This window comes from Callithrix jacchus, chromosome 7 (genome assembly GCF_049354715.1).
Source record: "Callithrix jacchus isolate 240 chromosome 7, calJac240_pri, whole genome shotgun sequence".
NCBI classification, from domain to species: Eukaryota; Metazoa; Chordata; class Mammalia; order Primates; family Cebidae; genus Callithrix; species Callithrix jacchus.
Genome location: NC_133508.1, coordinates 138,550,067 through 138,576,954, shown reverse-complemented (window position 1 = coordinate 138,576,954; position 26,888 = coordinate 138,550,067). Strand labels below are relative to the sequence as shown.

General features: G+C 36.5%; 1 protein-coding gene across 7 annotated transcripts in view; it reads right to left on the bottom strand.

Annotated features, from left to right (window-relative positions):
- VAV3 (vav guanine nucleotide exchange factor 3) overlaps positions 1 to 26,888 on the bottom strand; it is a 393,845-nt gene that overhangs the window by 51,078 nt on the left and 315,879 nt on the right. For all 7 annotated transcript variants that reach the window (XM_035252253.3, XM_017974986.4, XM_009001808.4 and 4 more), the window contains one exon: positions 20,632 to 20,768. In XM_035252253.3, coding sequence (XP_035108144.3) covers positions 20,632 to 20,768 — 137 coding nt within the window. The remainder of the gene's footprint in view (positions 1 to 20,631; positions 20,769 to 26,888) is intronic.

The following is a 26,888-nucleotide window of genomic DNA, read 5'->3' as shown; positions in this document are numbered from 1 at the left end:
AGATGTCAGACACAGAGTAGGCCCTTAATAAATGTTTCTAAGGGGAGATATAACTCAATCTGATAGTTCCATGTCAATGAGGAACGTGGCCTTAAATTCCTCTTCATTAAAAAGGATAAAATATAGCCATGTGCCACATGATGACATTTCCATCAATGATGAACCTTATATATGATGGTCCCATAAGATTCTAATATCATATTTTTACTGTACTTTTTCTATGTTTAGATACACAAATATTATAACTACCTACAATATTCAGTACAGTAATATGCTATACAAGTTTGTAGCCTAGCAACAAGAGGCTATATGTGTAGCCTAGGTATGTAGTAGGTTATACTATCTAGGTTTGTGTAAGTACACTCCATAACATTTGCACAATGATACATTTATTAGTATGTATCACTGTCATTAAGTAACCCATGACTATGTGTCACATTTTTTTTCACACAGACAAGCATTGAAAAATGTTAAGCTGCCTGTTTCTACGGGAAGATATTTATATGGTGGCATTCTTTCACCTGTCCTTGCTTGACATGTTCTATAAGGACAGTGTTGGGGAGTGCAATGTCACCATCAGGGAAAAAGGGATAAGGAACCAAAGATTAAAAGAGTAGACAAAAGAGATGAATTTTTAGCTGATGAAGGTGTATGGACTGGCATAGTTTTTCTTTCTTTCTTCCTTTGTAGAAACAGGTGTTCCACACAAAAGACATAATTGGGAACTGAAATCATGCTAGATGGTTGACGAAGACACCGTGGTTGTATAAGAAATGCTTTAAACTAGTTGAACATATAATTTTCCATCCAAATCAAGACCTTTTGAGAGGAAATGGGTAGTGACTGATAATTACGCCAGAACAAAAGGTATAAACTGAAAGCGTTCTGGGTAAACAAGTCATCAGATATGACACATGGTCATCATATCAAAACTCATTTTGTTCTTTCTCATCTCATTTAAAGGACATTCTTGGAGGTACTTCAGGAGGGAAAAAATTTCACAAAACAGGCTGCCAATGTCATTCTGAATTGTTTTTTCTTTAATGAAATGCCCTAGCAGATCAGGTCACATTCCTTAAATGGTCTTAGGCATTCCTTAGATGAGAGATAATTTAACTTGTTTTACCATATGAATAAAGTTACAATTATTAACTAATTCCTAGTCTCCTCAGTTTTAGCTATGAGGGATAATATGTGCCATATTCAATAATTTCCACTTATTAAAAAGATAGCTAGCCTACAACATTTGGAGGATTCAAAACAAAGCAGTGTGTAGGAGGGGTTTCTTTGGTTTCTTGTAGATGCGCGTGGGATGTACATTGGTAATTCATTAATACTAATGGGTAGAGCAGCTGTCAATCCCCTACACATGGATGAAATTGCAGACTGTAACTATGAAATAGACCAACTTGATATCGAATGATTTAGTGTACTTTATGTGATGAGATGAGGGACCTTGATGAGGGACATGCAACTGAATTTTCTTCTTCTTTACGTTACTGTGTGGGCATTTTATTCTGGGTCAGATAATCAGCTTGTCATCCCTTTTATGAGTATTACAAATGCCAGAGATATGGAATCATCTTTTAGTTATCCTCCTGCTTGATATTTGTTCTGTAACTCCCTTAGCATCTTCAAGGTCAACTTGAAAACATTCCTCTCTCATGCTACGTGTCATCTGATACATCATACCATGGTATCTTTATATGCATTTATTCTGCAGGGCATCTCTGTACTATGTGATGAGACTTTTGTAAATCTAACAGTACAGATTGGGTCATTCTTATGAAATACTTTCTTTAGAAAGCACCTGAAAAAATAGCTTATGGGTAGAAAAAATGCACCTTTATAATTTTCATTAAATTACCTGAAGCAGACATAAAGCAAAATAATATTAAATTATAATTCATAATAATGCCTTTTTCCTGAAAAGCAATTTTTTTCTGTAGAAAAATGTATCAAACTAAAATTATTGACAACTTTCTCTGACATTCCTATTGCAAATATAAATGCATACTCAGACACTTATTTATTTCTAACTGACCTTAGGTTTTAACTATTCTTCATTTTTCTTAAATAAGAATCCACACTGAATCACAATGAATTGAAACTACTCAGGTTTGCTGATAGAAATGATATTCACAATCTACCTGTATAGAGAAATACATTAAGGTATGCCAGGATACTAGAGCTAAAACCTCATTTTTAAGCCCACAGACAAGGATGGCTTAAAATGACAAAGCATATCTTCCAAAAATCTTCATCGTAAATTGCTTGGCTCCTAACTCTCTAAAAAAGGAGAAAGAATTGCCTTGAGAAAAATACAGTGTCTCTTCCCTGTGGCTCATTTATCCCCTTAATACTACCTGGATTGGGGCTTTAATGCACTCCTGGAATAGCACTGAACAATTTGAAACAGATGTGGAAAGCTGAATGTAAAAGGGACAGATTAATGGTTATTTATGAATGACTGGAAATTCTCCCAAGTTACAATGCCCTAAACACCTTCAACTTATGCACGATGGTGCTGTGGAGATTACTAAGCATTTATCACACATGGGTAATGGCCAGAGCAACTGTCACCCTGCCCAGTCACTTCCTGCTGTCAGAAATACACACGTTGAGGGTTTGGGGAAAGAAGATGTACAGCATGGCCATGAATTACAGGAATATAGGTGAATGCACTGTACACACAAATTAGTTCATTGATTGGACGGGCAGATGGAAGGAAGGAAGGATGGACAGAAAGATGGACACACTATTTTTGGAATTATTCTGATGAAGTTTGTGAGGATACATAAGAAAAAAACAACAGAAAAGAGGAGGTGATCAGGAAAAGACCTAGTCAAAAACTGGCCATTGGTAAGGAGAGATTTTTAATCACAGCTGCCTATTGTAACCATCATCAATTTGACATACATAAGGGATAGTTCTTGGAAAACACAGAAAGGCAGTATCATAGAAATGTGTCATCAGAAGAGCTTGTTCTATTCCTAGCTCTGCTATAAAAAGATGTGCAACCTTTGGCAAATCACAGTGGTAAAACGGGGATGATGACAAGATCTGCCACACATGCCTCACCAGGTTGCTGCAAGGATCTAAGATTTAACATGCATGAAACTACTCTGCAAATGCTAAATACTTGCTTTATTTTACTTTTTGATTATTTTCAGTCAGTTATTTCATTTCTAAGTATTCCTTTTTTTATTTGGACCATTCATGTGTTATTAAAATAGAAATGTCTAATCCTGTGTATAATCCCACCACTCTCTATATTTCGGTAAACTTGCTAAGCCACAAGAAACATAGACTCTTGTATCACTTTCACCTAAACAGGAAATATTATATTCCTGATAGTCCATTCTTTGAATGAAATGCTTTCTTGGAAGTATGTATATTCTTTCACTGTTAATTGCCTCCTATATGATGAGTAAGATATGCACTTTCTACCAGTGAACACCTTGAAAATTTGCAAGCATATCTGCATATGGTTATATGGTGGCCACTACCATTAATTCCAAAATAGTCATGTGCACACACAAAAGAATAAAACCGTAGCTATGCATTTTTGTTATTTCTTAGTCAAAAGGGGATATGATTCTTAACTGTTGTCCAATGTATAAATAGTGAAAGTTCATGAGGTTGTTCAAAAGACAGTCAATATTTCTGGCATAGTTCACTTGTAAAGAGGCTGCCACTGGCTTAGAATTCTGAATAGGTCCAAGAAACTTTCACCTTGGTCTAGGATCTCTGAAATTAAATTTACTTTCAATTTATATGGGTTTATAATTGCACTGAATCATCAAAATATATGACAAAGGCCTCAATTACAGTTGATGGTTTTTCCAAGTCACACAAAATTGTGTTCACTACATCTCTGAAATTTTGGCAGATGGAAGTCTGAAAAACCCTTAAAAATTAAAAATTGTGAAATGTATACTGAGAAAAAAGAAACCACTAAAAGCCATAAGCTGTACTTCTACACTTGGTAGATTTGAGATGGATATAACACTAGAACGAGACTTTACAGAGTATTTTTTCTGTTATTCAAATACGTATTTAGTGAGGTTCCTGTATTTCTGCAGTAAGAAAGGGAATCCTCTGACTATGATTGTCTTAATGCTTTTTCTCCAAAGTCTCACTGGGTGGGATGCACATGATACAATCCTAAATCATACTCTTCTGACTCTGTGTGTGTGTGTGTGGGGGGGGCAGGGGTGTATGAAGTAAACAAGAGAATATCTTTAATGACAGAAAAAAAAAATGGCAAGGAAAAACCAGTCTACATGTAGGTAAGCCAAAACTCACGTTGCTACTCAATACAAAATCTGGGAAGAACCAGGTTCTACCACATCTTGGTGAGAAGCCATATGACCAAAAAAACAATCCAGGCTTAACAAAGGTCCAAAGAAATTTGCTTTTCTAATACTGACAAATAACAAATGAATGTTTTTCTATCCTTAGCCATTTTAATCATAAGTAATTACAAAGAAAATATTCTGAATCATAGCACCATATACACTAAATGCTCATGGCAACATGAGAATTTTTTTAAAATGTTACTTTTCTACTAAGAAAAAAAGTAGTGCTTTAAAGAAAAGGTTACTGACTTCCTAATATGCATCAGGCACTTTGCTACATACTAAGGAATTAAAAATAAATAGACGATGGATATGATCTTCAAGGATCTCATTCAGACAATGTCTTAATTCATCTTTGCTTTGGTTATTTTCGTAATTCTTGTGAAATTTCTGATCAGGAAAACATCTTACGAGGTGATAATTTGATATGATTAGGAAGTTGGGAGCCTGGGTTTTATTCTTGGCCTTCTGATCTTGAGGAGGTCATTCAACCTTTCTTGACTTCAATCAATAACCTTGCCTGTGAAATGGAGAGCATGACCTAAGGATTTCCAATGTCTTGGCTACCACCAAAGTTCTTTGCTTACATAAGCACTTGTGCAACGTCCCCACAATACTCCACTCAGTTATGGTTGGCAAAAAAAATTTGATCCGCAAATTCTTATTTAGGGATAGTATATGTCAGTCAGTAATCTTTTTTTTTTTTTTGAGATAGAGTCTCACTCTGCCACCCAGGCTAGAGTGCAATGGTGTGACCTCTGCTCACTGCAACCTCTGCCTCCCGGGCTCAAGCGATTCTCCTGCCTTGGCCTCCCGAGTAGCTGGGATTACTGGTGCCCACCACCATGCCCAGCTAATCTCTGTATTTTTAGTAGAGATGGGGTTTCACCAGGTTGGCCAGGCTGGTTTCAAACTCCTTACCTCAAATCATCTACCCACGTCAGCCTCCCAAAGTGCTGGGATTACAGGCATGAGTCACCATGCCAGGCCAGTAATTTAATCTGATAGAATTTATTTACAGAAGACAAAGACTTTTCAGTTCCTTAGTGATGTTCATTTTAACTCAGTGTGAAGCAGTCTATTTTCCAAAGCACATAAGGGTTGACTTGTTAGAAATTGCATTCATTAATTCGTTCTTCAGGAATTCAGATTATCATGAATAATTAAAATTCAATATATGTTATAATATGATAAATTATTGCCCTCAATTCTTAAGGGCATGTGCACATGCACATTCTACTGAAACTGCTTGTGGTATCAAATCCATAATCATGTCAGATGCAATTCCAAATTCATGGCCCACTGAAAGTATTCTGTGATTGACACAAAGTTTTAGTAATTATGGCAGAATGTAACTTATATGGTAATAAAATCATGGAAGAAAACAGACTGTAACAAAAGTCCTCAGAACTTTCCCCCATAATTATACTCCCTTACCTTCCAGAAAAGTAGAGGTAATACTTCCTTGTCTGAACTTCTACTTAGATGGCAGTATCCTCGTCTAGGTACGTTATAATCTACATTGCTCTGTACCAAGTATTGGAAAAATACAAGTAAGAACTGTTAACCAAAAATGCCCATCTTGAGAATTAACAATTAAGACCTCACCCACTTTGTCAGGAGGCCTGCCAATTCCCATAGCACAGTCTGTACACTTGGAAACACTCCTGCAAACTCAGTTTATGATCTATTTAATCAAAGCCAGTTGACAATCACCCAGGGAAAATGTTTCTTACAGACCTTTACTAATGCCTATTATCTTCTATAATCATCTCTCCCAAGGCCTCCCTTGTTCTAGTATAGTCACACGTTGCCTTTTTCTCCTTTCCTATAATTAGGGACTATGATTTAACTTAGTATTTACAGGCGAATACCTGTCAAAATTAAGGTCTCATGATTACAAGACATACTAATACCGACTGAGCCTCTGCACTTTCACACAGCTTTTTATCCCCACAGCCATGATTTCAATTCTTCCTTAGCTTCTACTGATTTTACACAAGGGATGGGGCTAATGCATCGGTGGTGATAGGAAGTTTAGAAGAAAAGCCAAGATGAGCAGAAGGACACCAGGAAAACAAGCTCCAACACTGCCTTAAAAAGTATCACTGCCATGATAAAATCTAAGTTTGAGACTTCATGAAGAAATGCCCTTGGATAGGAGTTTGAAGGGAAAAACACTTACCAGTTCCCAGAGATGTGTACTGTCTGGTTTAAAACTCAAAGCAATGAGTCTTTCGGTGTCCGGAATCAGTTTCCTTAACCAAGGAGATCTTATTCTTTCTTACATTTCTGTAATGTTCTTATTTTCCTCTGACTATGATGCAGACTGACATTTGAATTTTAGATCAGGAGGAAAAATACACAGCTTTAGAAAATTCTATTGGAGCCAACATTCTTGTGTGGTCTAGAAAGGATTAGAAGTCTCCTTTTAATCTAGGGCAAAGGAAAAGAATTCTTTGAAGTGACTGACTTCTGAAGTTTCAGGGAGAGGTGTCGGAGGAAAGATCTACTAACTCCACTCAGCCCACCTCCCTTCTCCAGTCCTCAGAGGGTTTCTGGGTCAGATTGTGCATTACTGCACAGATCACTTAAGTTCCCAGTCACATTCCCTAGGCAACATTTGTTTTCTGCAAACTCCTGTCTCTCTTTTTCCTTCCATGTCTCCGTCACTCTCTGTGAGACATCCTGGGTCTTCAAAACCTGCTCTGAGCAAAGGGCTCATGATTTTTACCCTGATAATTATTTAAATCAACCAGTCCCTTCTGAATTGATCATCTACATTTTTATGTCTAATTACGAAGTAAAAAGTTTAATCTCTGATTAAAGAAATTTCAAAAACTGGGTGCGAGAATTGGGAAGGCAGAATAGTGAGTCTTCTATGAGACCATCTGCGCCAGTGAGACTGTTCACATTAAATATGGGGAAGAGGAGACCTAAAACAAAAATAAAAAAAACCACCTGATTATCATTTTTCCATTTCTGGAAAATAAAGCATATCTTTCAAAATCATTAATCATTATATAATACACCTTTATCTGCTGTTCAATCTCTTTTCAAGTTTACTTCCTATGATTCTCACACCCCCATGAGTCAGTTAAGAATTAAAACCTCATTTTATAGATGAGAAATTTGAAGAAACAATATTAAGTGGTTTTAAAAGTATTCTGGGAGAAAAAAGACAAATTTAAATCTAGAAGATGAGTATTTTAATGCTCTTTCAAATGACATCTAAAGTATAATTTAATAACCAATTCATTTTAAAACTTGTAAATAACACATTATGGAGATCACAACTCTGAATAGACTTATTCATTCCAGACCTATGGACTGAATGCCTATTTTATTCTAGGCATCTGAAATAAAGTAATGAAAGCCATAGCTCTTATATTTCTGGAGTGCTCTAACTAGGCAGGAGGAAGGATAAAAAGACCCTTAGGACACAGTATGATGGGTATTATGATAGAAACCTTTTCGGTTCAGAGAAGACCTCAGAGAAGGTGACCCAGTATTGTGCCTTCACGGTAAAGGATTTAGCTGACAGAATGGGGGTGAAAGGGAAAATTCAGGAAGAGGTAACATATACATCAATGGTTGGAGATTTGAGAAAACAGGTATCCTGTGAAAAAAAATCCCCCCAATCAGTCCTTCATTTTTTTCTTCAGCTTAAAGTGAAGAAAAAATGCCTGTAAAAAAAGACAGTCATTTGGACTGTTTGAAGACCACATACAGCAGTCCTGTGGGAAGTAAAAATTCTTGACAAGGTAAACTCAAACAAGGGCCAGAACATTCATCACCACTGGGTCTGGATGGCTGAGAGGATGGTGGCAGGGAACCCAGCATCTTATTGCCCCTGGCCAAGTCAAGAGCCCACCACCCCCTAGATTCATTGCCCCCAGGTTCAATCAGCGTGACTAGAAATGCTTCCTTCCTTCTGAGAACCTCCAAGTTCTCTCTAAGCTCAACTTACTTTCTTTTTGTTTTCTGTGTGACTTTCTGTTACACAAAAGTTATACATATAGTGACGTTTTGTTTTCTGATTTTTCTACTAAAAAATAATAAAACTGCCTTTAAAAGTTGTTTTCCTTAGCGGTGTTAAAAAAATTAACTGACTCTCCTAAAACAAAGAAGGATGGTCTAATATATAGAACTAAAGTAGGGGACCAAAGTCTGAAAGGAATCTAGTTTTAATTCTACAACTGCCATTTTACAAACAGGTGATAAATTTGGCCCTTTAAAGTCACAGTTCTAAATGAAGGTAACATATTTTCCATTTACCCTCTTTATGGAGACCTTGTGAATTAATCAGAGTGTGTGTAAAAAAATTTTCACTCCTTAGAATAAAGATCATGTAGATGCATGATTAGTAAGCATAAAGTATCACAACCACTTTCTAAGTTATTTAACTTTCATTGTAGATAAAAATATACATTATTTTTGGCACTGATTACAGTTCTACTGCTTATAATTGCCTTTTGGTTCCAATTAGCTTACAAAATTCTCCCTGTGGAACGTTTGGATATTCGTAAATAACAATGGAGCAAATAAAACCCCATGATATAAGACACAGAATCCTCATTGTTTCACAGGCTTTATTCTAAGAAGAAAACACATATAAAGCATTCTATTATAATAGAAACCATAGATGATATGGCTTAATTTTACATTTGCCTGTTTCTCTGTCTTGCCTTCTCTTCCTTTGAGATAAGTATAGTTTATCTTTTCTGGGAAAATAAAGTTTGTAATGTGAACAACTTTCTTCCAGCATGAAGGATATTCTCAGGAGTTACTAAGGTTTTATTATCACATACTGCAACAAAGACTTAAAAGCAACACGTTTATCATCATCAATTGGATGACACGATCATAATTGTCCTGTATGTTGTTATGCTCAGTAAAAACTATGCCTTACACCTGCACTAGAAAATGTTCCCCAAATGGCCAATTTCCTATTTTATATTCATTTCACTTAAAGGCAATTTTACAGAGCTTTCAAGGAAAGAGGAAGAAAAAAAGAAGAAGACAAAGAAGGAAAGAAAATGCTGCCAAAACAAATCCTTCAATGCAAAGATTGAACAGAGCACATTTTTACAGCTCAACTGATAATTCATTGTTTGAAATAAGTAATAATGAAAATGTAGATAGCCCATTTATTCAATAGCATTAGAAATTACTGTTGTTATAATAATACAGACTAAATTAATAGCTATTCAAAGAAAGTTCCTGATATATAGTAGAAGATAATTTGTATTCTCTTGACATACAGCATGTGGAAAACATGACAGCCTACTATAAAATCTGACTTCCCACACTAATGAGTGAAGTCATTCACTTGCAAAAACAGAGAAAACAGGTTAGAAAGCCTAACTTCTCAAAAATTTCCAAATAAGCCAAAGCATCTAACTAGTACAAAAGACAGTTTTGAAATCAAATACAAAGCCACTGTAACATCTAAAAACATGTTCTAGATTTTAATCTATAGCTTTAATGCTAGATAGATTTGTAACAATATGATTTACAAAACCTTAATAAAAAACTCAGAATGAAAACCAGGTGCATCATTTATCCAGAGCTCTGATCATTCCTTGTATCACAGTGGCCGTCAGGTTAGAAACTGGTTCTCTAGTTTCTGGTTCTCCCAACATGAAACAGTCTGTCACACAGTAGGCACTTTATAAGTGTCTGAGTGGATGGATGGGAAGATAAAAGGATGGAAGAATGGGTGAGAAGATGGATGGATGGACGGATGGATGGATGGATGGATGGATGGATGGATGGATGGATGGATGGATGGGAGCCACTATCTAATGAGCACTGTGCTAGAACTCCTTTGTGTATTTGTTTTATTTTGTATGTGGTGATTCTACTTCCACTTTACAGATAAAACTGAGACCCACAGAGTAAGTAATCTGTTTAAAGCCACACTGCTAATAGATGGCAAAGTCAGTAATACTCTGCAAAATAGGCTATCATTTTCTAAACACATAACTTGCTTCTCCAGAGCTAAATATCTGCACTCTGAAGAAAGATTAAGAAGGAACCAAAAAGAGGTTCTTAAAAACTATGTTCTCGAAAACCATTAAAAAGCATTCCCAGTGAGGGAGTCATATCTGTTAGGATTCGAGTCATAAAGTACATGTCTTCTTTGAGTTGAAAATCAGCAAATTAACATAAAAGGGGCCAGTGTAATGATGACTAAAGACACATGACTTCAAAGGATCAACCAGTACACGATTCCACATTTACACCCAATAAGGAGGAAAGGCCTTTGTTCAAATTTTTTTAAAAACGCATGGCATTCTAGACCATGCCATTGGGTAAATGCAGATTCAACCCAGTTTCCTACGTGTACCTTCTGTATGTCCAGTCTACGAAGCAAAAGCTAATTTAATTATGACAGCCTTGAGACACTGTAAGATCTGAAGTGCTTTTTAATTAGAGAACACTATATCAAGTTCAGCACAAAGACCATTTAGCAAGTGATTTTTTAAATCATATACTAATTTGTCAAAAAGGTACCCCTTATTTGGTAACTATCAAAGTCAAAGTTCTGTGCACCTTATTTTGTACCTACATTTAATAATACCAATTACCAACCAGTGAGCTGGGGATAATGTCAAAATTGCCATGGAATTTCACCAATTAGATCATCACCTCAATGGCTCCCATTAGATTTTTCTGGGGTTTTTTTTTTTTTTTTTTTTTTTTTTTTTTTTTTTGAGACGGAGTTTCGCTCTTGTTACCCAGGCTGGAGTGCAATGGCGCGATCTCGGCTCACCGCAATTTCCACCTCCTGGGTTCAGGCAATTCTCCTTCCTCAGCCTCCCGAGCAGCTGGGATTACAGGCACGCACCACCGTGCCCAGCTAATTTTTTGTAATTTTAGTAGAGACGGGGTTTCACCATGTTGACCAAGATGGTCTCGATCTGTTGACCTTGTGATCCACCCGCCTCGGCCTCCCAAAGTGCTGGGATTACAGGCTTGAGCCACCGCACCCGGCCCTTTTCTGGGGTTTTATACAACCTACTTATGCCTAGGTTCAATCCAGGCCATCTGTGTCTTAATCTCTGGAAGTAAGGCTGTATGTTGACATCACTGGAAAGCTCCCCAGGTGATTCAGTCAGGGTGGTAAGCATTGCTCTGGTACAGCCCCACTCATTTGACACATGAAGAATGTAAGGTGTATAGTGATTAAATGATTTGACTGAAGCCATATAGCTATTTGGCTACAGATACATGACTTTAGTCTTTCTCATACTGCCATTGGTTCATTTCAATAAAACTAGCATTTTTTGGCTAAAAACTCTTTGATGATTGGCTTAGAAGTATCTGCAACACAATTCTGACCTACATTACATCTGTGTGGGAAACACTAGATGAACTTCTAACATATGTCCAAAAATTCAAACATATTACTGTCTGCTGGTAAGCAAAAATGGTTCTTCCAAAGACAGGAGACTTAATGTCAAACCAATGGTAGGAATTGATAATGGAAGTGTGAGCAGTGTCTGAGTAGTGAATAAAGAGTCAGCACTCAATACATACTTGCTATCAGAAAGAAATTTGCTAATTGTTTTTCTCTGTTCTAAACATTAGCATTACTTGTTCTTAATCATTACATATACCCCAGACACACCCACATATCTTGTCATCCAATGGTTCTCACTTCTCCTATGATGCTCCTGTCTCCAAAACCATTCCAATACTATACCAGAAAATTTTCATGCTTATAGGCTGTTGAAAGGAAATGACAACTAACAAATGTCTTTCTTTTTGTCTAGAAAGAATAGGAGGCAGTAACACTTAGTACAAAATGGTACTGGGCTGGTTGTCACAGAATCTCAATTATAGTTCTGTTTTTAATATTACGTGCTGTGAGGAATGAAGGAAATAATGAGTCTCAAAACATGAACATAATTGAAAGTACCATCTAAAACTACGGTGACAGAAAACAATAGTGAACACATGAAAAAAGATACTATACACAGTTAAGTTTTACAAATCTAAGGTTTAAAGGGAAAAAAGATGGAAAGAAACAGAGAGCTTGGTTAGAAAAATATGAGTCGCAAAATTATCTTTTTAAAGCTAAATGCCTCTAAGCCTACATTGGGCATGGCTATTGGACTCCTGGGTGACCTTTGGAGTGAATCTCAAACACCACACTCTGTAAGCCACTTATACGCACCAAGATCTTCAACATTTTGTGGTTGGCTTGACTCCTTCCTGTCCCTTTCTTTGTTGAGAAAAACTGATTGGCTTTCAGTGCCCTTGGAACAGCTCACAAAACCAGTTTTTTTTCTTAGAGCTGCTCATACAGCTTCAAAATGTTTTCTGTCTGTGGCACACTGTTATTTTGGTATCTCAGTGAACCACACCTCCTGGTATTCAACTGGTATGGTCCCCTCCTCTTGTACTGGGCTGGCCACATATTGCTTTAACCAGCAAAAAGTGGCAAAAGTAGTTCTGCACCAGTTCTGGTGCTTAGGCTTAAGAAGGTCCAGCGGCTTCCCCTTTTATACTCTTGGGAGCCAGCTACCATGCAGGAAGTCTGAGTACCCTGAGATCACCATCCTGTGAGGAAGATAAGGAGCCACTGAAGAGGTTAATGTGCAGAGAGCTTCCACTGAATTCCCAAGCAGAGGCTAACAAAAACTGCCAATTTTGTGGACACGGGCATTTGGGACTTTACAGCTGCTCCCGGCATTCCAACCATCAGCTGAAGCAGAAGAACCACCTTATCACCCATAGCATTATGAGAAATAATACACTGTGTATAATAATCACAAAACTGAAACACTGTCACAAATTTGATGGTGACAGTGAAAGAAACTCACAAAACTAGTTTCTTTAATCAGCATAAAGACAGCCACCTTCCCAGTACCCCTAAGATGCAAGAAGCTTAGGAAGGCAGCATGAGCTTCATCATAAATAATATGATTGTACAAGAAATGCTAGGGTGCAACAGTCAAGAGTTTGGAGTCTTGGCAAAAATTCCTACGTCCAAATCACAGCTCTGCCAAGTTACTAGCTGTATGCCCTTGTGCAGGCTACTCAATCTCACAGTGCCTCAGTTCACTCATCCATAAAATGAGGATAATAATAGTAATTCATTCCATAGAATTTTCATTAGTATCATATGTATTAATAAGTGTAAAGTATTCTTAAGCCTCTATTTTGTACATAAAACTGTATAGTGAATATTAGTTGTTAGTGCTATTGTTGTCATTATTATTATAAGGAAAGAATAAGTAAGAGGGAATTCTGCCTGATTAGAAGGAAGACAATGAAAAACTTCAACAAGGAATTATGGAATTGCATCTGAATTTTGCAGTGGTGTGGATTATGGCTGTTACAAGCCATAAGATTCCGGAGGTGAGGAGATCCATTAGAAGGTATCTGAGCAGACCAGATAGAAGGTCATCTCAGATGTCATGCAACAGCTGATTAGAATGGAAACTCTACAGTGGGGACGGAGAGAAAGAAATGCATTTAGAATGATTTCAGAGAGAAAATAAGAAGGAGTCAATGACTAGAGAGATGTGGAAAGGAGCAGGTGAGAGGAAGGAATGGTACGCACAAAGATTTCACACTTGAATACAGGAGGGTGGATGAAGTGGATGGTCATGTCATTAATCCATAAGGATACAGAACACTTGAATAACACTATCAATTACTTTGATGTAATTTACATTTGTAGACTATACCACCCCCAAAAAGCATAATGCACATTCTCTTCAGGTGAACAGAGTACATTTATCAAGATAGATCATATTTAAGGCCATAAAATAATTCTTAATATGTCTGGGCAATCCCTATATATTTCAAAGCTAATTAATGTATTTCTAAGTAATCTATAAGGAGAAACTGAAAGAACAATTAGAAAGTACAGATGCTCCTTAACTTACAATGGAGTTATGCCCTAATAAATCCATTGAATATTGAAAATATCATAAGCCAAAAATGCATTTAACATATCTACTGTACTGAACAGCATAGCTTAACCTAACCTACCCTAAACATGCTCAAAACATTTATATTAGCCATCAGTTGGGCAAAATAATATAACACAAAGTTTATTTTATAATAAAGTATTGAATAACTGATATAATTTATTGAATACTGTACTGAAAGTGAAAAACAGAATGGTTGCATGGGTACTCCAAGTACAGCTTCTACTGCATGTATATCATTTTTACACCACTGTAAAGTTGAAAAATTAAACCATCGTAAGTCAAGGACCATCTGTATTTTGAACTGACTGAAAATGAAAATACACAGCCTTGCAAAATTAGGGGAAGACAGCAAAGTAACACTTAGAAAGAAATTTGCAGTACTACCTGAAATAGCAAAAGAAAGTACACAAACAAGTGAGCAAACACACTACCTTAACAAACCAGTAAAAGAAAAGCAAATTAAGGCCCCCAAAATAAAAAGAAAGTAATAAAAATCAGAGCAGAAATTGATAATATGACGGAAAAAAGCAATAGAACCAATAAAGCCAAAAGCTGATTCTATTAGAAGATCAATAAAATGTATACCTATCTAGTCAGGTTGACCAGGCAAAAATGATACATTACTGATATCGGGAATGAAACAGATAATACAACTACAGTTTCTACAGATATTAAAAGGATGATGAAGGAATATGATGAATAAAAATTCATGCCATTAAATTTGACAACTTCAATAAAATGAACAAATTCCTTGAAAACCACAAGCTACCGACACTCACTCAAAGAGAAGCAAATAGCCCTATGTTTGTTTTATAATATTTTGTTTTTTAAAAAAACTTTTAGGCCAGGCACACTGACTCATGCCTGTAATCCCAGCACTCTGGGGCAGATCATTTGAGGTCAGGAGTTTGAGACCAGCCTGGGCAACATGGTGAAACATTGTTTCTACTAAAAGTACAAAAATTAGCTGGACATGGTGGTGCTCGCCTGTAACCCCAGCTACTCAGGTGGCTGAGGCACAAGAATTGCTTGAACCTGGGGACAGAGGATGCAGTGAGCCAAGATCCTGCCACTGTACTCCAGCCTCTCCAGCCTGAGAGACAGAGTGAGCTCCATCTCAAAAAACAAAAACAAAACACAAAACAAACCCAACTTCTACTAAGGAAACTCTTGGTCTAGACAGCTTCCCTAGTAAATTCTATGAAATAATTCAGGAAGAAATAACACCAATTCTAGAAATCTCTTTTAGAAAATTGAAGAGAAGGGAATAGTTCCCAATTCATTCTTGGAACATTTCATTATTACCCAAACCAGACAAAGGTATTAAGAGAAAATAAAACAATGTATAAAAAGGATAATACATCATTGCCATTTGGAATTTAATCACAGAAAAGAAATGCTGATCTAACATATGAAAATCAAACAAATTCACCACACTGATAAAAACAAAAAATTATATCATCACTTCAATGGATGCAGAAAGAGCACTTGACAAAATTCAACATTTATTACCGCTGAAAACTTGCAGAAAACTATGACTAGAAGGCAATGTCCTCAAATGAAAGGCATTCATGAGAAACTATAGATAACAACATACTTAACGGAAAGAAACTGAATGTTTTTCCTCTAAGATCAGGAATAAGGCAAGGACATGCTCTCTCATGACTTCTATTTGACATTTTACTGGACATTCCAGGCATTGCTACAAGTCAAGAAAAAGAATTAAAAGGCAATCAGAGGTTGTAAAGAAAGAAGTAAAACTGTTTACTCATTGGCAACATGATGTCTATATTTAAAAATCTGCTGGAATCTACACAAGGAAAGCTACAAGAACTAATGAGTTTAATAAGAGTTAAAGCATAAGAGATCAACCTACAAAAATCAATTGAATTTCTATATCTCCCAATAAACAACAGAAGTTAACATTATAAAACTCATTTATAACCGCATCAAAATGAAATGCAAAATAATTACAAACAAATATGACAAAAGATGTCTATGACCTTAACTCTGAAAACTGCAAAACACTGCTGAGCATTAAATACCTAAATAAATGAGGAGTATAGTATCTTCAGTGATTAGAAGACTCAATATTGTTAGGCTGTCAATTGTCCTATATTGATCTACAATTCAATGTGATCCCAATCGAATTCTCAACAAGCATTTTTATTGGTGACAAGGTTTAAAGTTGAGAAGGTGATTGCAAAATTCGTATGGCATGCAAAGGACCAAGAAAACCCAAAACACCTATGAAAGAAGGAAAAAAACAAATTTGGAGGACTAACACTGTCTGACTTCAAGACATCGTATTAGCTGCAGAAATTGAGACAGCATCTCATTGGTATGAAGATGGGAAAAGAAAGAAATGGAATGAATTGGAGTCTAGAAGAAATAAATGGAACAAAATGGAGTCCAGAAACAGATCTACAGATACATATAAAGATATATATGTACACACACATGTATACACACAGGAAGATATGTATACACATATATTGATATATATACATATATATGTGTACACACACGTAAAGATATATATATACGGTCACATATATATACACATACCCACACATATATGGACAACCCATTACCTACAAAAGTACAATGGCAATCCAGTGGAGAAATAATCGCCTTTTCAACAAATGCTGCTGGAACACCTAGATATCCACATGCAAAAACATCCTGACATTAATACCATATACAAAACAAAACTCAAAATGAATCATAAACCTAAATGTAAAACCTAAAACTATAAAGGAGAATGTCTTTGTAACTTTAGGGTAGGCAAAGATTTGTTAAGATGTAATACCATTAACATGATCCATAAAAGAACAAATTAACAAATTGGACTACATCAAAGGTAAAAGTTTCTGCTCTATGTACAACATTATCAAGAGAATAAAAAAAAACAAGCGTTAGAAGAAATATATTGAAATAAAATATTTTGTAAGGTACTTTTACCCAAAATATCTAGGGAGCTCTCAAATCTAAATAATAAAAAATGCATGACTCATTAAAAAAGCTGACAAAGTATTTGAACAAGCACTTCACCAGCAAAGTTATATAGATGGTAAATAAGCACACAAAAACATGTTCAACATTATTAATGAAAAATTAATGATTAACGAAATGTAAATCAAAACCACGATGAGACACCACTATATATCTGCTAGAATAAATAAAAATTTAAAAAACTACCTCATGCTTGTAATGCTAGCTACCTGGCAGACTGAGGTGGGATGGATGCTTAAGGTCAGGAGTTCAAGAATGGCCTGGGCAATTTAGCTAGACACTGTCTCTAAAAAATTAGCCAGGCATGGTGACACATGCCTGTAGTTCCAACTACTTAGGAGGCTGAGATGGGAAGATGATTTGAGCCCAGAAATTTGAGGCTACAGTGAGCTAGGACTGTACCACTACTCTATCCTGGGCAACAGAGCAAGACCCTGTATTAAAAACAAACAAACAAACAAAAATGACCATACCAAATGTCAGCAAGGATAAGAAGCACCTAGAACTCTCATATACAGCTGGGAGAAATGTAACATGGTATAGGGACTTTGAAAAACAATTTGGTAATTTCTCAAAAACTTAAATGTATATCTATATATGATCTATACATTCCCCTCATGGTATTAGCACCTAAGAGCATAGCTGGGTGTTGAACAATTAGAACACATGGGCAAAGGGAGGGGAACATCACACACTGGGGTATGTTGAGGGGTGGGGGGCAAGGGGAAGGACAGAAGGGGGTGGGGAGGAGAGGGATAACACTGGGAGAAATGTCTGATGTAGGTGATGGGGGGAATGGAGACAGGAAACCACCATGGCAGGTGTGTACCTATGCAACAATCCTGCAAGATTTGCACATATACCCCAGAACTTAAATTACAATTAAAAAAAAGAAGAAAAAGGAAAACATTGGGTCCATACAAAGAATTATACTTGAATGTTCATAGAAACTTTATTTGCAATAGCCAAAAAAACTAGTAGCAACCTGAAAGTCCATCAACAGGCTAACAGGTAAACAAACTGTGCTATCTCCACATATGGAAGGATAATCAGCAATAAAAATAACCATCTGTACACATAGCAATGTGATGGAATCTCAAGATAATCATGTTGTTTGAAACAAGCCATACAAGAAATAATACTATGTGATGCACATCAAATTCTAAAAAAAATGCAAACTCGTCTCTAGCTGAAAGCAGAACAGTGGTTGCTGAGGGTTGTTGGGAGAGGCAGAGCAAAGCAACAGGTAAGAGCATGACTGAGGGATTGCCAAGGGGCACAAAAACTTTTAGGGATGATATTGAATATGTTTATTATCCTGATTATAGGGGCGGTTTCACTTATATATGTGTGTTCAAACTTATCAAATTGTACACTTAAACTATGCGCAGTTTACCATCCATCTCCAAGCTGTTTTTATATGAAGTGGCACTAATGATCCAAGGAGGAGTGCAGGAGGCTGGCTTATGAATAGGACATGGAGTGGTAGAAACTGAGCACTTCCCCAACAAGCTTAGCTTTGGTTGTGGAGAGGAAGAGGGAGAGAGAGTACCTGGCATAACCAGACAAAAGGCTGAGTTAAATGTTTAAGATTGGAGGAGCTTGAGCATATTTATATGCTATAGAAAAGGAGCCAGTAGAGAGAATAAAGTTGACAATTTAGAAGTCAAGAGCCAGCTGATGGAATATAGGATAAAAAATCCAAGAAGCAAGATAAGCCTTGAATATGAAGAACCTTATGGCTAAAAATGCAGGTTTGTTTTGTGGTTAGGCTGAGAGGTGCAGGAGTCGTCTGAAGAGTAGTGGAATTCAAGTCTGTTCTCTCTTTTCTTTTTCTGGGAAGGGTGAAGTTTGGGAGGATCAGGTTACTTAAGAAGAATGGTGGAGCTTTGGAAAAATCATTGACTACCACAATTGAAATAGTAGCTAGAGATAAATGTTCAATCTTTGAGCATACTTACATAAATACATGAGAGACAATAAAATAGTTTTAAGCTAATAGAATAGCTGTCCCTTCCATATGTGCACAATGAGTCTTTTCTCTGATTTCTCTCTCTTTACCTCTAACCACATTTCACTTGTGATCATCTTTCTGTGGATTCACACTTTTCCCTCAATGCACAAGAATTTTTAACAAATTCTTTCCTCAACATCAGTGGGAAATATTTCTAACATACGCACAAAATGTGATATTGAACAGCTTTATTTAATCTTAACATAAAACCATATTTACCTAAGTTCAAAAAAAGTTTCAACCAAATTAAAGTCCACAGGCCAAGAGAGATTTCACCATTGGAAAACACCAACATGCTCACTTACGTTTCGCATTTCATATATTTTATGAATAACACCCAGAGCACCTCTGAGCACTCTAGGTATTACTGTCAGTAGACAGAAAGTAAATATGGTCAGAAATGGCCACAGGTAAGCTAATTAGGTAGTTTCCCTGAAATGAACTGTTAATATATTAAAGCCATGCAAATTAGCTGATACCCACAGGTCCTAGGTTTGGAAAAAATGCCTTGGTAAAGTAGAAATTTTTAATAAAAATAATAATTATGACCCCCAGCATTGATAGCATTTTTCTCAAGTGTTCCAAGTTTTGTTGCCACTTTGGCATTAGTAAATATGGAAAAGGTTAATAAAAAATATGTTCCCCACATCATGTAAAATTTCTGACGCTGAAAGCATGCAGTTTCTAAAGACAAGAGTCATTTTTCTTTAAGCAGTAATAAATCATCCATTACATCTAACAAACTGTAATTTGGATAGTGTCAGAGGCATGTGAACCAGAGCAACTCCATCTTAAATAAGAGCTGGGTAAAATGAGGTTGAAACCTACTGGGCTGTATTCCCAGATAGTTAAGGCATTCTAAATCACAGGATAAGCTACAGGTCATAAAGACCTTGCTGATAAAACAGGATGCAGTAAAGAAACCGGCTAAATCCGACCAAAACCAAGATGGCCACAAGAGTGACTGATGGTCGTTGTCACTACCACACTCCCATCAGCACCATGACAGCTTACAAATGCCATGCCAACATCAGGAAGTTACCCTATATGGTCTAAAAAGGGAAAGCATGAATAACCCACCCCTTGTTTAGTATCTCATCAAGAAATAACCATAAAAATGGACAACCAGCAACCCTCAGGGCTGCTCTGTAGAGTAGCCATTCTTTCATTCCTTTACTTTCTTAATAAACTTGCTTTTGTTTTGCACTGCAGACCTGCCCTGAATTCTTTCTTGCACAGATACAAAAACGCTCTCTTGGATCAGGACCCTCTCCAGTAACCACAGTACCTGCCAAAACAGACTGTGTGCATCTCCTCTCAGAAGTTCAACAGTATCCCCGGCCTGGAGGTGTAAAGGGGGTCCTTCATGAAGAGCTGGGGGTGGTGTTCCAGAATAGTTCCTAATGACCTGCATCTTTGGTAAACCTGAAAATAAGCCAAACAAATTTTAGAATTGAAAAAACAATTATGTGTGAAGTCTATATGGTATTTTTTAAGCCATTATTAACATTAAAAACTGTTAATATCACCAAGTCCAAGTAAACATTTTAAGTAACTACAATAGAATGCTCTTCAACTTTCTCATTATACGAGATGGTAATAGAATACGACATATATTTATCCCCTGATCCCCGACATCTTTTCCTCTCCCTCACCATCAATCTCTTTTTAGTTGAAAAAATATTTCTCCTTCAGCTGATGCCTGCTTCATAAAAAACATATCACGTACAGTTTAATGGAAAAGAATCAATTTTTTCATCAACTCTATCCTTTCTGCCTATTACTTTCCTCTTGGTCTCTGGCTGATTTCATCACTGAGGAGGTTCACCCTTTCTGTGTATGTATCACACTGCCCAGTATATGGCTCATATCTTAAGGTTATCTTTGTAATTCAAAAGCAAAAAAGGTGATGGATGTGCCACTGCAATACTTCAGACATTTATATGGAGAAACTCTTCGGGCTCAAATTTAGGCTTGCAAAACAGACCCAATAAAGGGAACATGTCTAAGCCAATAGCACCAACGATATTTGAAATACAGATCCATTCCTTCTCTTTGTACTTCTTTGAATGTGCAATGAAGGCTTCCGTTCAATATTTCATTTTTGAGAGACCAGCAGCTTCAATTGAACATGGGTCTAACTGCTACAACACTGGTCACAATGGACAACCTCACAGTCACTTTTTCATTTATAGGTCAAACTACTCCCTGCTAAGAGAGGCCACTCATAACCATGATATTTTTTGCACATGTAAGGAATGGAGCCTTTGCTTATTACCCTTCAGGATGTTTTATTTGAATAATTAACCACGGTAAAGCTGTAACTGGCTGAACATGCTGCACTAAACATAAAGAAGGATGAATGACTGTCATTCAGTTGTAGATGTCCAAGTTATCTAGAAAAATCTCAAAAGCTACATAAAATGCTTCAACAAACAGTTTATTAAAGTCCTCAAAATTCTTTTGAACAACCACGCCAGAGGAAGAAAAATAAGTGTGGCTATAAACTGAACAGGCAAGCAAAGTTTTACAACACTTTTTATCAATCCAATCAGGAGGCAGAAGGTTGAAAAACACTGTGCCCTTCACCCCAATTTAGAGGCTAGCATTGCTGAGGCTTGTCAGGAGTTGCAACATCCTCCTTTGCTTCTGTTCTTGTGCCACAGAACCCCTGGAGGGATGATTTTAATCTCACAGTCATGAAGCATTTCTCTACCAGATGTTATAAGGTTGCACCCTAACACCAACAGTAAATTTCATTGACTTTTCCCTACACACCACTCTATAAGGTAACTCCTCTCAGTTAAACGTTTAACAGACTTGTTCTCCATACACTGCAAATGCCTTGAGTATAGACAGCTTATTTTACATGTTCTATTAAGTTGCTACTGCTAATTTAAAATGAAACCTAAATATTCCATACACACAAGGGATTAAGAACTCCAACAGGTGGAAGAGAATGCAATATAAAGTAGAATAATTTTTTTATTTGAGACAGAGTTTCGCTCTCGTTACCCAGGCTAGAGTGCAATGGCGCAATCTCGGTTCACCGCAACTTCGATCTGCCTCCTGGGTTCAAGCAATTCTCCTGCCTCAGCCTCCCAAGTAGCTGGGATTACAGGAACATGCCACCATGCCCAGCTAATTTTTGTATTTTAGTAGAGATGGGGTTTCATCATGTTGACCAGGATGGTCTTGATCTCTTGACCTCATGATCTACCCGATAATTTTTTGAATGAAGTCTGGTTTGCATGATAGTTAACTCCATGTTTGAGGGAGAGAATTGCCTCTCCTCTGTTTTATTGAGCAGATCTAGGGCAAGGAAAGCATCTCATGTGGAAGACTCCCTGTGTAATTTTGTTCTTCTGACAGCTTTTAAATAAAGGCAGAAGTCAAGAAAGAAGAGTTTTCAAACCTCAAGTAGCTGATGTGGCCTCAGACACTGGGGCCAGTCCTGAGCCCTGGCCCTCACTGCAGTTTTCTGTTGCCAGGAGCCACAGGGATTAAAGGGAGCAGTGCCATGTGACAAATGATGGAAAGAGCAGTCCCTTTATTGTCAACATGCCCAAGTCAATCATTATTAAGAAGAAATGACTGAAAATTCATAGTGTTTAGAAAAAAACTAATTTTGATGACATTTCACCACCCAAATATATATTAGGGATTAAAATACAGAAATGTCCAGCTCCATAAGAGGCTGCCTCATATGTCTTTTTTTAGATGGACTGTAATGCCCACAAAATGCCCACAACATGTAAAATAATCTTTAACATTACAAAGGGTACATATACTAGTATACTCTGGTTACATAATAGGACCTAGCTATGCTACAAAGCAGAAATGATATACTTTGCTTTTCTAGTCCCACTTATTCCTAAGTTTTTTATTTACTCTGTCTTTTCTGGTATTGCTTTCTTCTTGGTTATGAGCTTCATTGAGGAAGTTCACCTACTATCACACTAGCATAGGTATGTTGCTGACCTCATCCCCAAAGCAAAAATGTGTAACTCTTGCCAAGAATTATGGTTAAGCCCAGGTAGTAGCCACCAAAATATTGTTACTAACCTCTATTCAGCCATAATCAACTTACAAAGTATAGTGTTTCTTCAATTCATATGATTTTTTTTGTGTGTGTGGAAGGAACTGTGAGTTTATAATGGAATGCAATTTTTTGGGGGGTCATTTGTTAGGGTGGTCTTTGGTGATTTATTTCTGATTGTCAGCACTTCCCATTTCAGTATGATCTGTTGTCAGGGCTACAGAGATCAAAGGACAAAAGGAATGAAACAAGGGCACAGCGATATAATGAATTCTGACACCTTGCCCTTTGCTTCTGATTTTAGCATATAGTAGGTTTTCTATAATTACAGGTGGGATAAATGGTTGATTTCCAAAATGTCCTTTAATATTCTTCCTCTTATAAAAAAGACACAATTATATTGCTAAGAACATGAACACATAACTGTAAGATTAAAATATTCCAATGAAAATAAGAGGAAATGGGTTAAACTTGACATCAACACTCAATCATCAATGTAATTCTTAACACAGTCTACTGCCACAGCAGACATCACACTTCACAGACGAGATCAATGGAGAATAAATTAGATTTACAGATGTTTATATTTCAAATAGCCAATTAGTATTAACTTAATGTAGGTTTTCTTCTCCCCCTGGAAAATATACTCTGACAGGTTTTAACCTCTGTTTAAAAATGTCCAGGAGAAAACCTTCACCACACGTCCCCACAACAACTCAGTCATTGTTGCACAGAGTTTATTAATAAGGTCTTGAAATTTACTTTAAAGTTTCTATGTAACTTCTCTCCATTGACCTACTGCCTTCCATCTGGAGTTACGCTGAAGATGAAAAATCTTCTTTTATAGATTAGTCTTTCAAAATTTGTTCAGGCTTAAAATCCCTGGTTCCTTAAAAAACTCCATTCATATTTTCCCTCGGCTGCCATACTTCAAGGATTCTGAGATGCAAAGTAGCATAAACCATAAAAGTTGAACTCTTAAGTTTCCTCACTGACACTGATTAATTGAAAATAGTCATATTCTTTAAAAATTGACAAGAAATACACATTTCATTATATTATAGACTCACAAGCAATCCCAGAAACCTGCTTCTCTCTTCTTGGGAAAACACAGACCTAACAATTGTTTAGTTTCTCTCCACTCCAGAACTGTATTTACAATAGACGTGTTAGCTGAGTTACAGTGTTGTTTACTGCAATCTGAATATTTATATTGCAACTACCTTAAGACATTAAATGCAAAATAAGCTTATGTACTTTCAACATATGTATTTGGGCAATCTTAGAATTTCCTAAAACTTTTATGTAATCAATTACAATTATCCAAGGGAATATAATTAAAATACTAAGCCAAAATTAGACCTCCTGCCAGATACTTAATTATTTTACCTTGTTTCATCCCCTACATCAAATTCTTTGTTGTACAGCTGACTATGCCCTTAATATATAACTTGACAATTTTGCTCATTAACTTTTGTTCACACTAGTAATTGTGCTTGGTCTTAAATCAGACAAGATCTCCAAGTCAAACTTATGCAGGAGGAATTAACAAATACAATAACAATATTAAAATGATAGTTATACTATACCAATAGTCATGTGTTTCTGGTTAAATAAAACAAAAGCTACATGTATGTATGTAGAATGTAGAGTTTCCCAAAACAATATAGAAGTGTTTTTAAAAGGGGGACCTGAAACAAGATTTCCTTTCAAATCTGAATTCAGTACCATTAAGAGTGACACATGCCAAGTGACACGTGCTTTTTAAAAAAGTTAATTCTAAGAAGAATCCTATTAAAAAATCACTGATAAATTTCATATAAACTTTCAAACTTCAATGAACTGAACAGCTAATTGTAGAAGCATCAACCACTGTGTCTTCTAAGCAGGGCAAGAAGAGTGATTGCTACAATATAGATTAGTATCTATTCATGATGCTGAGATCACTGCTCTAATGCAATGGGCTTCCCCAAGGCAATAACTTAGAAGAGAGTGCTGCCTACTAGATAAATGGGCTGTCAGTAATATGCTGGCCTTTCACCTCTGAAGTCCAATTTAAAATCTAAACACAGCCACATTAAAAAATAATTAGTTTTACAAGATATCAGAAGATGTAGATGGTTTATCCTGGGAAACTGATCACAAGCATAACATATCCATTCATTCATCAAATGGGACTTGAGCATTCCGTAAGTGCTCGAGCACAGCAGTTTCAGAAGAAAGCAAGGGAAAGTATCCTGCCTTCAAACAGCCTATAGTCAGTCCATGAAATAGACAGGTGAACTCTAAGATAACAATACAACTGGGCATGATCTTCCATCCAGTGGGAACTTTAAAAAAATATTCATATCCATAAAAATTTTAGGAAATTTTGCTTTCATAGCTCTCAGGTAAAACCATAAAACATGTATTTTATTTTTTCTTTAAATTTCCTAGGTGTGACATCCAAACTCTAGCCAAATTTGGGAATCACATTCTTGTGGGAACATGTGCAAAACACCATGACCAACGCCCACCACTGCCAAACTTGCTTTTGAGAAAATTACAGTGAAATAAGTGCTGCCTGTCATCCTACCAATTAATCTTTTTTAAATTAACATGTGCACCTTTCCTGATAAAAGTCCACAATCTAGGAATCAGATCCTAATGACCAGGATGAGCCTGGGAAGCTAGGTGCTGGGATTCCCCTTCCATCACACCTTGCAGGGCTCTTTCTAAGAAAGCATGACTTTTTCATTCTTTTGCTGGTCTTCAGAGAGGAGTAAAGGAACCACAACATGGAAACCATCTGCTACAACAGAAGCAGACAAATTGGTGGAAAACAAACTTGTCTAAAGAACTAGCTGTTCACAAAGGGAACACTCCCCATCAATAATTTTTAAAATATTCACCGGAGAAGCTTACATTATTTTTATAAACAATGATGACTCAAATAAAGGAAATAGCACTGTCACAGCTCATATAAAAACAAGATCAGGCAAAGATGCCGTCCTCCATCTTCACAATCACTGACTAGTCACTCTTTGGCACTACCTACTGGAGTATTAGTGAATCATGAATCAAGGATGAAAGATATGATAATGTCTTTTAGAAGGTTTTCTCACCTTTATTAAAAAGATGTTATAGGCTACCAAATACAAAATAACTAGAAAATTTCATGTGTTACTTGAAAATCCATGCAAATTTAACATTATGTTCTGTTATACATATACATTTCTTTAAAAAAAAGATTCCCTAAAATCATTAAGGTCAATGCTTCAAGAGAAAATACCATATACTTGGCAGACCCCTGGCAAACAGCTATTCCAGGGATGTAAGGAATCCAGTTTCAGAAGCACAGCCCTGAGCTATCTTTTCGTCTTTGTTAAAGATACAAAAAGAACACAATTATACAATTCTAAAGAGTATTATCACCTAGTGTAACTACCTTATTTTTCACATTGTAAAACTAAATATTAAAATAAATTGTCTAAATTCAGCAGCAAATTAGAAGCAAAAACAGAACA